The sequence below is a fragment of the Anastrepha obliqua genome, chromosome 1 (genome assembly GCF_027943255.1).
Source record: "Anastrepha obliqua isolate idAnaObli1 chromosome 1, idAnaObli1_1.0, whole genome shotgun sequence".
Classification (NCBI taxonomy): domain Eukaryota; kingdom Metazoa; phylum Arthropoda; class Insecta; order Diptera; family Tephritidae; genus Anastrepha; species Anastrepha obliqua.
The window spans coordinates 148040161-148055883 of NC_072892.1; the positions used below are offsets into that span (position 1 = coordinate 148040161).

At 37.1% G+C, this 15723-nt stretch overlaps 1 protein-coding gene across 1 annotated transcript in view; it reads left to right on the plus strand.

Annotated features, from left to right (window-relative positions):
• The first annotated feature begins 5962 nt into the window (after positions 1-5962).
• The window catches only part of LOC129253160 (T-cell leukemia homeobox protein 3), a 74418-nt gene continuing 64657 nt past the window's right edge, over positions 5963-15723 (plus strand). The window contains exon 1 of the mRNA XM_054891429.1: positions 5963-6126. Coding sequence (XP_054747404.1) covers positions 5963-6126 — 164 coding nt within the window. The remainder of the gene's footprint in view (positions 6127-15723) is intronic.

Genomic DNA, 15723 nt, shown 5'->3' on the forward strand with positions numbered 1-15723 from the left:
TGCCACTGTCCTGTTCTATCTAGACGCAGCTTTACTATTCTGGGTGCATAATTTTTTGATGAGTTGGAAGACCTCAGTTCTACAGAAATCAGAGATATTTAAAAATTTTTGAAAAGCACACAGTGGTTTTAGGAGAGATAGGGACAAGCTCCCCACGCGGCATCACAATGGATGGACTCTCTACTGAAGTGTTCATACCACTCTTAAACGACGATTTCATTTAAAGTATCATTTCTTTTAAAGTATCATTCTAAAATTTTCGCACCATTGAATTTTTAACTTAAAATTGAATCCAAACTCGTTGTTGTAAATTCAAATCCATTTCTAAAACTGTAAAAAATCGAAAGCACGTGCAGGTGTAGATTTACTCAAGACGGCGTAACTTTTAAAAATGTCAAGTAATGGTGATAAAATTTTGGTAGGAATGTTAATCACGAATGTGGCAACTTAAGAAAAAAACAGAACTCAAATCAGTTGATTTAGAGCGTCACCAGGTGGAAACTTTTTGATCAAGGTAGTATTACGTTCGCGAAGGCGCCGCCTCCAAAACGTGAGTGATACGTGTAGTGCCGCTATAAAATTTAAATAGCTTCTGAATACCCTAATCAAACTCTTTTTATTCCTTGACTTCACAAAAAATTTATATACCTAGAGGTACCTACACGTTTGAAGAAATGCCCAATACTTCAAAGAAAATAATAACATCATTCTTTACGCATACCCCCATTTCAGATCATATTCTAATAGCCAATGGAGGCCCAAGTTCATTATCAAGCCCCCTTCCAATTATACAATTACAAATGTACTTCGTTACGTTCAAAAAGTGCAATTGGCATTAAGCTGAAAATGCAATTCGTGCGGACTAATTGAATAATAATAAATTCCACAGTACATTTGCCAGCTGCAATAGAGTTGTCAATCTAATCGGCGATTATCGATTGGTATACGCCACTTACCAACGTTAGTTCTATGGTTTGTTATGTGTATCGAATATGTGCCAAAGGAATATGCATATGTGTGTGTGCATCGATACATGACGTGCCTACATGGACAGGGCGTATATAGTAAATGGTTGGCGAACTTAACTAATAAAGATCTCCGACTGACAATTGGCAATGGCGGCGATGCCAAAAGTGACGTGTGAAGGTGGCAACAGAGGAGAAGAGTGAAGTTATGAAGTGGTTATAGTTGTTTGATAGGGTTTTTTGCGAGGCATTGGAGGCCTTTAAGAAAGATGCAAAGGAATTTTTAATAGCTTATAACTAAGTTTAATTTAAAAGTTTGTGTTCAGGAGTTGCTTAGTTTAACTATTAAATTTTATTGAATGGATTTCAATTTGACTTTTGACCCCAGAAAAATTTGGCTTTAGTTATTAAAAAGTTATTTCTATAGAACAAAAGTTTAGATTTAGCAATAGAAAAAAGTTTTCGCATTACGAAAATATTGTCAAATGCTTTGTGAAAATGTTACGTATTTCATATGAGAGATAAATTTCAAGATAAATTTTAGATTTCCACTAATTATTTACTTAATATGGAATATAATAGAAAATTTATATATATTGATTATAATGAAGTAGAATGATTTACTTCCATGGAATCCATGCGGTGAGACTTGGGATTGCCTCAAGTCCTTTCTGCGGAAACTGTCTGGAAGATGAGGTGGAATTATTTCAGCATCTTCTGCTCAGCTGCTCTACTCTCGCCGTACTAAGATATAGATATCTGGGTTCTTCCTTTTTCGCTACACCCGCGGATATAGCAGTTTAAACATTAGGTTAGGTTGGAATGGTTGCCCAAGGAATGAGCACACTAGGACGAAGATAAAGAGACTTGTTTTTTGTGATACCATTATGAAGGAGGTGAGGTGAAAGAGATAAATCCGATGGGATGCAAGGAGAGGGCGGGGAGAAAGGTTGGTGGGATGGTTAGGAGGGTGGGTTTGGAGTGTGTGGATTACGAACGATGACTGTGCTGCGTTTGCGTCAACCGCTTTGTGCCGCTGATGAAATTCATCAGATTTTTAATGTCAACGCCAGCTACATATATCAGCAGGCGTAGCAAAGAAGTAAGAGTCAAGATGCCTGGATCTTAATGATTCCACCTCATCCTCCATATATCCAGCGCAAAAAAAATTCTAGGCGAAAGGCTCCATCTTTTGCCCATTGCGCCCTTGCACTCATACAAGGCGGTTGTTGCCTTCCTTCATCTCTCCTCAATAATGGCTTGTAATGTAAGCTTGCCATGTAAGCTTGCTGTCAAGGATAAAACCTAGGTACCTCACCTTGTCAAAAAGCATTCGAGGAGCACCCCCTAGTGAGGGAAGTTGAGCTCTGGGTATTTTATATTTCCTCGTAATTGTTTCCTGTAATTAGTCATCAAGGCCCCTTGGCATGCCATTTATCACAACTTATTGTGCATATATAATGGGCGCGTCCCCCTTTTTGGATGTTTGGCCGAACTCCGCCTCCTATTTGTGGTGTGCGTCTAGATGTTTTTCCACAAAATGGGGATACCTACAGTTTTATGTCACCTTCGAACGGCAAATGGATTTTTATGAGAAGGTTTTTCAAGGGAGAATTACATTCGGAGGCTTGTCATTGTCTGCCGAAGGGTAACGGCTATTAGAAAGAACTTTTCCATAAATTGGTGATCTATGGCAATATTGGGTTTCGAACCACAACGAACGGTAGTCGCCAACAAACGATTCGCACGTTAGCTTATACACAATTTTTGTCATAGTCATTTTGATATTATTGTAGATTTCGACATCATTTTTTGCTGTTCCCTCGAGTAGATAAATATTAAAATAATATGGTTTTCAAATTTGAGTTAAGCTTCTACTGGACAAATGGGTCAAAAAGCGAAGAAACGACTTGAGCAAAATCCCCAACGAAATGCCAATCAAATGGGTCAATCAGAGAACACAAATTTTTTCAAACTGAGCAATTCGTAAACTCCCAAAACGATAGGGTTTATTTGACCGACCATTCATACGAGAATTTGAGTCAACGGTTGGTCACCAGGAGGCAACACCCGCCGCTGTAACCGCAGATGGGCGCCCTCCAATCGTTTTCATCGAGCCTGGCGTCAAGGAAATGGCGAAATATTATCGAGAAAGTATTGTGGAGGTTGCTTTGAAGTCGTGGGCAGACAAACATTTCGGTGGCAAACCATAGACGTTTCAACAGAGCTCAAGGGAACCAACAATATCTAAAAAAAAACATTCCGAACTTCATAACGTCCACACAATAGCTCTCCAATTCACTAGGCGCGAATCCGATAAATTCTTCTCTTTAGACCATTTTGAAGAGCCAAGTCCGAACTCAAAGATTCCCCAGTCTCGAGGGGCTGAAAAAAGATATTGTCCACGAGTGGGCCAAAATACCTTTAAGTCACATTCGGGAGCTTAATGAGCTATTCTGCCTGGTACTTTCATGTTGCACAAAGACGCCTCTCAGTTCTCGCTGATACTACGCTGTTGATTTCAACGGCTGCAATGGCCTTTGATGTTTTAAAAGGATTCCTTCGGCAAATTATCAGTACTGCAAATCGCTTTCTTTTTACCACCACTTCGTTCTGTGAGTTTTTTGGGCTTAATGGCATTTAAAACAAAATTTTTGGACCGTACAAGTCACTCAGTGATTAATTAGTACGATTTTTTCTTTGTTTTCGAAGATAGACAACAACCTCCGCTCCTCAACTGTGCAATGCTGTTCACGACCCAACTTTGAAAGAAATTCATATAAATAATTAGTTATTGAATGGACTATCCAATTCGCTATTTACGCAACATTCAATATTTTCCACTTAATTAGGTAAAATGCAAGAGTTATCCGCAAAGTACCTATTCTAGTGGCCTCGCAAAATTACACAAATTATGAAAATAACCGAATCTGTGCAAACAGCAACGCAAGTTAATATAACGGGTCTTTTAAATTCACAACTAAGCAGTGTTGCTATTTGTACAAATGCAAAATTTCAGTAATAGCTTTAAATTCTTCCGAGCGGCACAAGTACATCGCTAGATTAAGGCAAGCATACCTATTTTAGTGACAAATGTGCATATCGCCGAAAAAATAATCAGTGTTACAAAAATCTCAGAACTTTGCAATCATATGTTTTTAAAGCGTTTGCTGTCTGTAAGCTGCTAATAATGAATAATTTCAGAGGAATAGCCTTTATTAGCCCTCCCTTTTATTTAGCTGTACTCCATCTCCCTCTTCTGCACTACTACTCAAATTCACTCAACCGATGATGATGTCCTATTTTCTCGCTTGGCATTTTCAATTCCGTAAAATTAGCTACCCATTTTTCTTATTGTTTTTGTATTGCACTCATTGTCAATCGTTCTATTAATATGCCACATTTACGCTTGCCACAATTTAACGATTTCCTCTAAACAGCAAATCAGAGGAATGAAAAAATAAGAAAATAAATAGAAACAGAACACAAAAGCAAAACGTTTTCCATTTAAAACGTCGTTGATACTTGCATTGCTGCTATTACACACAAACATACACGCACACGTATATCAAATCACACTGAAAGCCAGCTTACAGCAAGCGGGGGCAAGTCAATAAGCGACTCCATGAAAATGCCTGGCGACAACAAATTGTAAGCATAACAAAGAGAAAAGCACAAATGCCGACGCATGCGCTGTGCCAATGACGAGGCGCACAATGCCTGCTAAGCTCCGCCTCTATTGGCGCATACGCACCACTCTTTGGCCAGCGTAAGCAGTATTTGCAGCCAGTGCTGCCAAGTTTCGCGTGCAGCAGACAGAAATAACCAGTTTGCTTCTGCCCTCACTGATGTGCGACTAAAAATTGAATTGAAAAGATTGCCATATAAACGAAGTACAGAAAAGAGGCGGTGCTTATGCTACGCTTTGTTGACGTTGTTGTTGTTAGTGCTGGTAATAATGTTGACGTGAAAAGTACCTACTCAAGCTGTTGTTGCTTGGTTTAGCGAAAATCGCTAGTACCGTAGGTTAGGGCGGAACGACGAATGTTTACTTGCTAACGAGCTCCGGCCTGATCAGACACATTCACAGCAGGAAGGAAGCCGTAAAACTGGTATAACGAGCCGCTACTGATGCCACTAACAACAATAAAAACTGTAGCAACAAAAATAACAATAATTGCGTTCTACGCCGGTGCTGGGGTGTGAGTGTTATTCCTTTAACTGTGTTGGTGGTGGTGGTGGTGGTGCTGCTGCTTGAACCGAAGGTGGTGGTGTAGTTGTTAATAGATGTTGCTGCGCTCTACGTCTGCTGCCGGAGAATCAAAAAGCGGAACGTTTTATTGTTAAGTTGCTGCTGCTCTGGTGCGGTTGCAATAATCGAAACTCGCGTGCGCTCGCACAAAATCACTCCACAGCTTTTTACCCGTTCAAGTAAATTTGCGCGCTACTCGCCCACTCGACGCATTAACGGTGCTATTACGTACATACATTCAAATATAGAAATGTGTGCATGTGCATACCCCCCATACTGGTGCAATTTGTCGTGTTGACAGCTCTTTTTGTCGGCGCAAGCAATTGACACAAAACACATTCCTTGCTCACACACGCTCGAGCTGGACAGCGACGGCACTTTAGTCATTCGGAAAGTCGGGACGTTCAAAAGCATTTAAGCGCTCGCCGTAACGCATTTCGTTAAAATTGTGAACTACTAAGAATTAAATCAGAATTAAGTGGCGTTTGTGTGGAAATTCAAAAAATTACTAGCAACAAAGTGTTTGCAGAATAATCGAAAAAATACTCGTATTTCCAATAAAAGAATTTGTTATACTTTTTTAAAAAGTGCTGAAGAAAATTGATCAAGAATTGAAAAATAAAAAATACATTAATAAAAGTTATCTCGGTTCACTTCTTCTTCGCGGATTTTCGATAAACAATAAGTGTAGTTCTTGTGCTATATAGCATTTGCATTCATTCATTCGACGCCACATTCGATCACCATGTCATCAACACACGAGCACGAGGATGAGGAGCGTGACGATGGCGAGGAAGAGCAGGAGATTCATGTTGATGTGGATTCGGATTCGCGCATATCCTGCGGCAGTGGCTCCGAAGTAGATATGGAAGGTGGCAGTTGTTATGACGAAATGGAAACTCCGCTCAGGTAGGGGATTTATAGAGTCTTATTTAAACTATCCTGTTCTATTTCATGCTGGGAGTTTATTTTCAGCCTGAGATCTTATGGTATGCAACAAAACATTGTTTTTTTTCTCAAAGAATCAGCACGCATTCTGCGAAGTCTTTTGAAACAATTGACTAACCTGTGCCTCGAACACGTTTTCTTGTAAAGTTCAATAATCCTAAAGGTAACCGCAAGGTAAATGACCAAAACTTTTTTTTTTTTGAAAAAAAAAAAGGAAATTTTTTAGAAAAGTTTTTAACTTCGTGTCGTTAATTGAGTTCTGAATACCCTTAACCCTTTTTATCAAGTCAGTTCCCCTATAATGATGTAATTACTCAATAGAGACTTAACATAGCATCCTTTTTTGAATATTAAAAAAAAAAAAACAATTAGCCAGTGCTAAAAATTGATTGAGCATTTAATTAACCCCAAGTAGTCACTTTTTTGTGCAAAATTTTTGCGCAATTGCCTTAAAACTGTTTTGTGGTCGATCTTTAGCTTCTGGGCGATACTACGACTACCAACATGTCGGTCAATTTCGATTATTTCTGTTATTTTATCGACATTTTCGGCATTATCGATATCTTCTTCGCTACAGAAATGCCTGAGCAGAATCGACGAAACCAGAATTGCACGTAATTAGCTGTTACAGTATCAGCACCATAAACACCATTCACAATTTCAACCATGCATTTTCGCGTATATCACAGAAAAATTGTAAAATATACCGGATTTTCTCTTTCTTGACTTCCATTCTTAACACCCTTTAACTCACAACCGAATGGAACAAACAAAATAGAGCAAAAGAATTTTTTTAGTGTGAAACGTCAACTTGAGCGAGCATAAACTTTAAATTGTTTGATCGAGGGTTTAGGACTTATAATGGATTTCTTTTTCCCCAAACTAATATTTGTAAACGTTAATTCATTATATATTATTATATTAACTCTTAACTTAACACGCATCGGCCATTTGTGTCAATTTCATAACAACACCTCTTCGTTTTATAATTAATTTTTTTTACATCTATTTTTCAATGTAATTTTATTTTATTTTTTTCTATAAATACATAGACTTCTCTTACTTTTCCGTTTTTTATCACGAACCAATAATTAAGTGAATACTATTCACCCTGTGTAGGCCATCTTGAGTTGCTTAATAAATCCGTGATACCCTCTTGGAGAAGCTGCTTCTATTTCAGAGTAAATTATAAAGAAAAAGTACTCAAAAGCAGGACGTAGTTGTCTAGTGATGCTCTTCCGATGCCTACCCAAAAGATTACATTGTTGGAATGAGCCAGAGACGGCGCATCCTTTGCTTGACAGAGTAAATATCTTTTTATTTAAAAAGTGCAGTTTTATTTAAACTATTTAATTTTGAAATAAAAAATCAAACGACATATTTTAATAACTTTTCGATAATATTATTTCACCGTTTTAATTAAAATTATCATATTAATTTTTATTTTTTCGCTTGTTCAAACCACACCAAAATTGCTATCGTTTAGTTTGCGATCATCGACTTGTTAACCAAAACAGCTGATTTTGTCTTATCGATTTTTGTTATGAAGGGTTACCGCATAGCAAATCGTTAAAATTGTGGTTAGGGAAAGATAACAATGGGAATATCGTTAAAATATAGTAATGAATTCCACTAATGTTTCCTTGTCGGTCCGAACAGGCATTAGATAACTAATTGCCACAAACAGCTGATTCGGTCATAAGCAGTGATGTAAATGATGACGGCGATGATGTAATCGATAAATCTCACTATTATTTGAAATATAACCATTTTACTTAAAATTGAAGCAATGAAACTAGTGGACAATTTTTTTTCTAATCAACACCATTTATTGTGCACTTAGCCAATTTCTAAAAAAAATTTTTATGCATTATTGAAACTATAAAATTTTCCATAACCGGCTGCCGAGCACCCAGTGCAAGAAAAGTTCAAATAAATATGGTTAAGATTTGAGGATTAAAGAAGGTCTACAACACATTTAACCCTTTGAACTTCGAATAAGAAAATTTTGCGAAATCCACCCATATAATTTTGAAAATAAATTAAAAAGCCGATAAATTTGGTTTGGAAAATTACTTCTATTCAATTCAAAGTAAAAAAGTCTGAAAATAATATAAAATTAAGAATCAAATTACTTTTGCTCGATATGACCACTTTTTGCCTTGACTATGGGCTTGAGACGGTCCAGAAACGAATCGCAAGCTGCCCGAATGTAACTTGCAGGTATTTTGGCTCACTCGCGGACAATGGCTTTTTTCTCTCCAAAATGGCCCAAAGAGAATAATCCATCGGATTCGCGTCTGGTGAATTTGAGAGCCATTGTGTGGACGTTATGAAATTCCGAACGTAGTTTTTAGCTATTCTTGGTTCACTCAAGCTTTGTGAGACGGTGCCGAGTCCTGTTGAAACGTCCATGGTCTGCCGCGGAAATGTTTGACAGTCCATAGCTTCAGAGCAACATTCAGAATACTTTCCCGATAATATTTCGCATTTACCTTGGAGGGTGCCCATCTACTGTTACAGCGGCCCAAACCACTACCTCTAGCGGGTGCTGCCTCCTGGTGACCAATCGATGACTAAAATTCTCGTATGATCGGACGGTCAAATAAACCTTATCGTTTTGGGAGTTTACGAATTGCTCAATTTGTTCTCGTCAGAAAACACAATGCTCGGAAATTGACCGCATTCGGCCAAGCGAAGCAACTCCTTCGCTCTCTCAAGTCTGACTTGGTGCCGCTTTGCTGCTTTGGTGTGAGATCATGCGCCTTTTGGATGTTGTAAGACTTCACTTTGAGTTAATTTTTCAGTATGCGGCGGATGCTACAGTCAGATATTTTCTTTCGCCATTTGCTTTTCGCCATTTAGGGCTGGAGGCCCATTACAATGACACTAGTCCTGTACAACAGAACGCTTCGGTACGAATATTTTTTTTTCGTCAGAAAGTCTTCGAGTCTTTGAGTGAAGCTCGATGCATTTCCTTACTGATTATTTATATATATACCATATTCTCCTCATACCTATTGTCCAATATATTTTTAATAATAGCAAAAATCGTGTTCTGAAGAACTTCATTATATCGGAGGAGAACGTCATTACATATAAGCATATCATTATTTAGATTTTCTGGTTCGATTAAGGTCTTGCTAATAGTTAATAATGTAGTGTATAATAAATAGATTCCATCTTACAAACGTATATATGCCTGTCTAAACTTTTAGCAGTGAAACGCCATTTGCGATGCGATTCGTAACCTGATCAGTGTTGACTCTTCTCAAAATTCAGACGTATGTCTCAACTCGCAGTTAGAGTTAGTGACCTCAAATCAGTGGGACTGCTGACAGTCACTTGAATTTCGGCATAGATATCCTTAAGGGGTTAGAGCTAGATAGCATTAATACATTATGTTTCAACATGACTTTAGCAAAATTTCAAAAAAAACAATGTCTTAATAATTGTAAAAGTCATCGGTGTTTGTGAGGTGCTCGTTTCTCGAGAAGTACATTGCGGTGATCATCACAAGTCCTAAAATCCATCGGACAAGTAAATTAGTTTTTTCAAAATTAACAATAAGGTCACCTTAGGAAATATCAGGAAATATTTTTCAGATTTCCGAGAAAAAACCCGACAGCTAATTTTTTAAAGAAATCGAACCTTTTGAAAAAAAATCCTTCGATCGGGCACGAGTTTTTTTTGTTTTTCAAAAGCAATATAAATTTTATTGAAATCTACCAAGCGGTTTTTAAGTTACAGTGATCACCAGTTCAAAAAACATAGTTTTGAGAAAAACGCATTTAAAGTTTTGCTATCGACCTCCGGAGCGCCCGAGCGCCCTTGGCTAATTGTTGAGAATCTCGAAAATTATTTGTCTGATTCACTTCAAATTTTCACACAATATTTTTCAGATATTAGTTACTTTAGTTTTTTGTTTAGTTAGTTAGTTTTTGAAAATTCTGGCTACCCCTAACCCCTTAAACCATCAATATTTGTGCTAAATTTATTAAATAATATCATTTTTATAGGTGTTTTGATAAGAAATTTGGTATCAACGGACTTCGAAATTACTCTGCTTAGTAATCCTTTTCTCAAAATTATTTAGACGGTCACTAATTTAAGTGTCTAAAAGTCAGTGGCTTGTGACTGCTGACATACAACTATTCGAGCTGTTATTGCGGCGTACATTTCCTTTTATTCTGTATCTCCTAATCTGTATCTTCGACAGCAGTCTTATCAACTCATTATTAATCTCTCTGCGTAAATGTTCCAAATAAGTAGGGTCAAATAAGTGTCTGCGTTTCAGTTCTTCGTTTATTATAGAAAGATGATGGTAGTTTCGCGAAGAGCTTTATTAAACTCACAAGTGTCTCATGATATATCACAGGCGTGTTTTTCTGGGAGCACTTATAAGGGGGTAGTATGGTTAATTCGGTGTAAAACAAGCATATTTTTCGAAATTTTTTTTGTCGACACAGTTGATTTATTCAAAATTTTAAAATTACTTCATTATAAAGTCATATTTAAAGAATATTGTGTGAAATTTTCATTGATTTTTATGAAGAAATGAGTTGGTGGCAGCGAATCTTCGCGGACGTCTCATAAAAAAGTTTTATTGCGGTGTCCCTCAGAACTCATTACTGGATCAACTAAAATCAAAAAACCAAATTGATTTCATCAGCTAATAAAGTTTCGCAGGTAACAACGTCGAATTTTTTTTTTTTTTTTTTTTAATTTTTTAAAGCGCTTTGAAGTCAAAACACCGATTTTTCATAAAAACAACTTGAAAACTTTGTTGTTTTAAAATATGACAAAATTAAAAAAAAAAAACTCGACGTCATTACCTCGTGAATAAAGTAAAGAAACAAAAAAACCAAATTTGAAAAGAATCGGTGCAGTAGATATGAATCTACAGTGGACACCGACCGTAAAAAAGGCAAGTGTGAGAAAAACGCGTTTAAAGATTCGGCAGCGTGAAATCCGGTTGGAGAGGTAGATACTTAATCCTTTGTGTCTTTGTCAATTTTACTCTAATGCACTTCAAACTTTCACACAATAATCTTAAGATGTTATAGAATAATTTAAAAAAAAAAAAAAAAAAAATTAAAAAAAAAAATACCATACTACCCCCATAAGTCATCGTATGAACATTAATTCACATTCGTAAATTGTATACTGTACATTTTCGGACCTTGAATTCCGCGGCACTTAGTGAGAGATTTGTTGTTGTTCACATGAAGAATTAAGTTGTACGAAAGCTGCATTCAATAATAATGAATATTAAATTTCTAAATTCACACCCTCCTTCAACAAAATCGAAAATGACGACAAATATTGAAGTGGTTAAAAAGTATTTTTTTTTATTTCCTTAAGTACTTAGGAGCCATAATAGACACAAACTTAAAGTGCGAACATATCGAAGAATTACAAACGATTACATTACTGTTGAGATTATAAAGTTCTGTATATCGGTGGTTTTCGAGAAAAGTGACCTAATTCATAAATACAAAATAGTGAGTTGGGGCAGACACTAACGCCATCTCTCAGAATTGCTTCAAGATTCGCTTATGACGCTTTTCCAGATAAAAATATATAAACTCTGTAGTTCATTTTTGCTTTTGAGTTGTGTCGCTTTTCTCGAAAACCATCGATATGTATCTCTCGCTAGTGCAGCCCTACCTGCGCCAAGGCATCATTGGTTGAGAACCTTCAACGGGATGCACGAAATTACAAAAGTTCATGGTGGACCATGGTATATGTAAATGATGTAATTTTATATAAATAATTAGTAAGGTCTGTACTTTGAATAAAAATAGTGAAACCTGAAAGAACCTAAATTTTTACATCTTTCATTTTAAAACAACATCAAGGCTATATTTATGTGTGTAGTGTTAAACGAGTTTCTCGATGACTGGCACTTTAGCATTTCGTTCATCATCAATCATGGCATTACAGCTCATTGTGAGCCCTAGTTTCCTTCACAATTTTTCTCCATGCATCTCGGTCCATAGCCAGACTACGATAGTTTATCACTCCTATGCTTCTGAGGTCGCCCTCAACGTCGTCTAATCACCGTTTAAGCGGCCGTCCTCTTGGCTTTTCCCCAACCGCGCGCATCTAGAACTTTTGGAGGTATTCTTTCATTTTGCATTCTGCGAACGTGCGCTAGACATCGGATGTGCTGAGATTTGGCAAAATGCACAACCTTTTCGCCTTGTAGGAATTCCTCTATCTCGCTGTTATATCTGTTACGATATACTCCATGTTCTTCTTGTACTGGACCCAGTATTTTCCTCAGTATTCTTCTTTCCAGATTGTTTAATTGTATTCGCTTTCAGGGTCCACGTTTCGCATCGAATTCGGTCGAATCAGTGTTTTATATATTTCAATTTTCGTTTTCCTACTCAAAAGCTTGCTTTTTAATAGTTTAACGTGAGCCAAGTTGTAGCCTGCACACGGCCTTGGATAGCAATCGTTGTATCATCTGTTCTACTGAGAAGCAGTCCGAGGTATTTATTTTCATCCACGCTTTCAATTTTGTGATCGCCAGATCTTAGAGCTTTTCTCAACGTGTTAAGCCTTGTGAGATACTTTGTTTTGTTTTCGTTGATCTTTAAATCGAAAAATTTTGCTTTTGATCGGAGTGCTTGAAATACTTCTCTGAGAACATTTACATTTCTCGCGAACATGACCAGGTCATCAGCAAAGCCACATATTTGCGAAGCTTTGTTGAATATAGTGCCTGATGGATCAACTTCTTTAATTATATGGTCTAAGTTCAGATTGCAGACAAGCGTAGACAGCGCATCTCCCTGCTTTACTCCTGATTCAACTCTCAATAAATTAGATGCTTTGTATTCTTTTTTTAAGGAGGTTAAAACTTGGTTCAGGCGTCTGTGATTTGTCGTCAGTTCGTAAGCAGTCTACCTCCAGTCAAAGCCTCCAGATGCTTTGCCTTGTATAAGCACTTTCGAATAGGTCTCAGCGAGGGCTAGACTTACTAGCAAAGCTACTTTTTCGGTATACCTTGCATGTGTAACACGTATTCAATTTTACTTCTTTCAATAACATCGATCGCTTTCAGAAAATCTATAAAGAGGGAATGTAGGTTGATTTTATACTCATGATACTTTTCAACTATTTATTTGACAAACTACAAAGCTTCGGTCGGTCGTCGACCTTCCATTTATAAAACCACACTGGTACACGCCTAATATTTGTTCGGCGTAATCATTCAATCGGCCGCCGTAGCCGAATGGGTTGGTGCGTGACTACCATTCGGAATTCAGAGAGAGAACGTCGGTTCGAATCTCGGTGAAAACACCAAAATTAAGAAAAACATTTTTCTAATAGCGGTCGCCCCTCGGCAGGCAATGGCAAACCTCCGAGTGTATTTCTGCCATGAAAAACCTGCTCATAAAAAATATCTTCCGTTCGGAGTCGGCTTGAAATTGTAGGTCCCTCCATTTGTGGAACAACATCAAGACGCACACCACAAATAGGAGGAGGAGCTCGGCCAAACACCCAAAAAGGGTGTACGCGCCAATTATATATATATAATATATAATCATTCAATCTGTGGTGTAGAACATTCGGGAAAATTGTATACGCTGTACTTAACAACGAAATTCCGCGATAATTATTGCAGTCGCGTCTGCACCTTTTTTGTAGATTCGTGCAATTCCTTTTTTGTAGATGCTGCAGTTCCGTTGATCCATTTTTGAAGATCTCGTCAGTTTTGCCATTTTTACCTTTTTTATCGCAAGGCTAATTTCATCAATTGTTGGTGGCTCGATCAAAATTTCTGCCGATTGAATTGCGTTAGATTGAGTGCTGTTGCTATTAATGCCGTCGCTTTTATTATTTAGAAGGTCATGAAAGTAGTTTTTCCATCTTCTGAGAACTTTTCCTTCTTCGTAATAAGGTTACCCTGCGCATCCTTATATGCGGCTAGTCTAGGTATGTATTCTGATCTTTGGTGTTTTATTGTAGAGTAAAATATGCTCGCGTTACCGGGGCCACTTATCTCTATTTACTGTACTTGTTTTTTAGCAATTCGATAATCAGAATAAAATTTGTAGGCGTCAAGAAGAACTCTTCAAAACCCCAAGTGCATAAATAACTTAGCCAAAAATACTAATGGGTTTTTTAATAAGAGGTGTTATTTTGATATTCAAAAAAAATGCTATTTTTTAATATAAATGATCGGATTTTTATTTCATTATAAAGAGGAAGGTATGCCGTTAATAGTGGAAAATAAGATCAGGCAGATGACCACTACGACCACGCTTACAGGACAATATCCTTTTCATGAAATTTTCCATAACCGAATTGCAAAGTGGCTGCCCTATGTCCTCGATAGCCTCACGAACTCCATCTTTGAGGTCTTGAATCGACTTTGGGCAGTTGGCGTAGACCTTATCTTTCACGTGGCTCCAAAGAAAAAAGTCACAAGGTGTTAAATCACAAGAACTCGGTGGCCAATTGTGATCACCTCTACGAGAGATAACACGGTCCGGAAACTTTTCCCGTAAAAGATCAATGGTTTCGTGCCTTGTGTGGCACGTAGCGCCGTCTTGTTGAAAATAAACGTTGTCCACATCAGTAGCATCCAATTTCGGCCAAAAAAAATCGTTAATCGTTAAAGCGCAATCCATTCACCTGTAACCCCTGTTATTGGAAAACCATTTATAAAGGGTGCAACACCAACTCTACTGAATGAAGTACGACACAATACGCATACAAATCTGCCGAAAAGTGAAAAGTGAATATTTATTTTTAATAATTTAATAAATTTTTTGTGCACAAATTGCATTATAATCAAATCTTTTTGCATATCATTTTCATGCTAAAAGACTATTTTTAGCAACTCGAAGCGAGCTGGTAAATCAATTAAGGGCTCGTACTCGATCACAGAGCGGCCTTTTTCAGTTTGTATAACCTACAATGTAAAGGCATTTGAATAGAAATTTATTTATAATAATAGAAATTTCATTACATGAAGAAAGCTTCACCTACATAGAGCTTTCTTTGTGAATCTTTTCAGCCCTCAAAACCCAGTGCTCTACTATAAATATGCAGTATGTACGTACGTATGTATGTACACACAAAAATGCCTATATAATAACCCAATTATGTCAGTCATTCCTTTACAAATTGCCAAGCAATTCAAAAAGTTAATAAATGCCTGCTTAAATTGTAAATTTACTAACAAATTAGTTTATCAAATGTTAGCGGTACGAAATAAAGGGCAAAAGAAAATTAAAAAAAAACAAGCGAAGAATACAAAACCAAGCGGAGTTTTAGAGCAAAGCGACTGACTTTTCTAGTTAGGCCACATTCATGGTGGTAATGAATCTTAACGGTAGATAAAGATCATATTTAACTCTGGTGCTTGCCAGTGAAGCATTCAGTGGAAAATAAGAGGTGTCGCTTTGTTGGCGTATCTGTGAAAAAACAAAGTGAGTTTACTACTAAAATAAATTTACATTTTAACTGGATTATGACAGATATGTTTGTATTCAGAGCAGCAAACGATTAGGCGAAGTGGAAGTACATATACTTTCC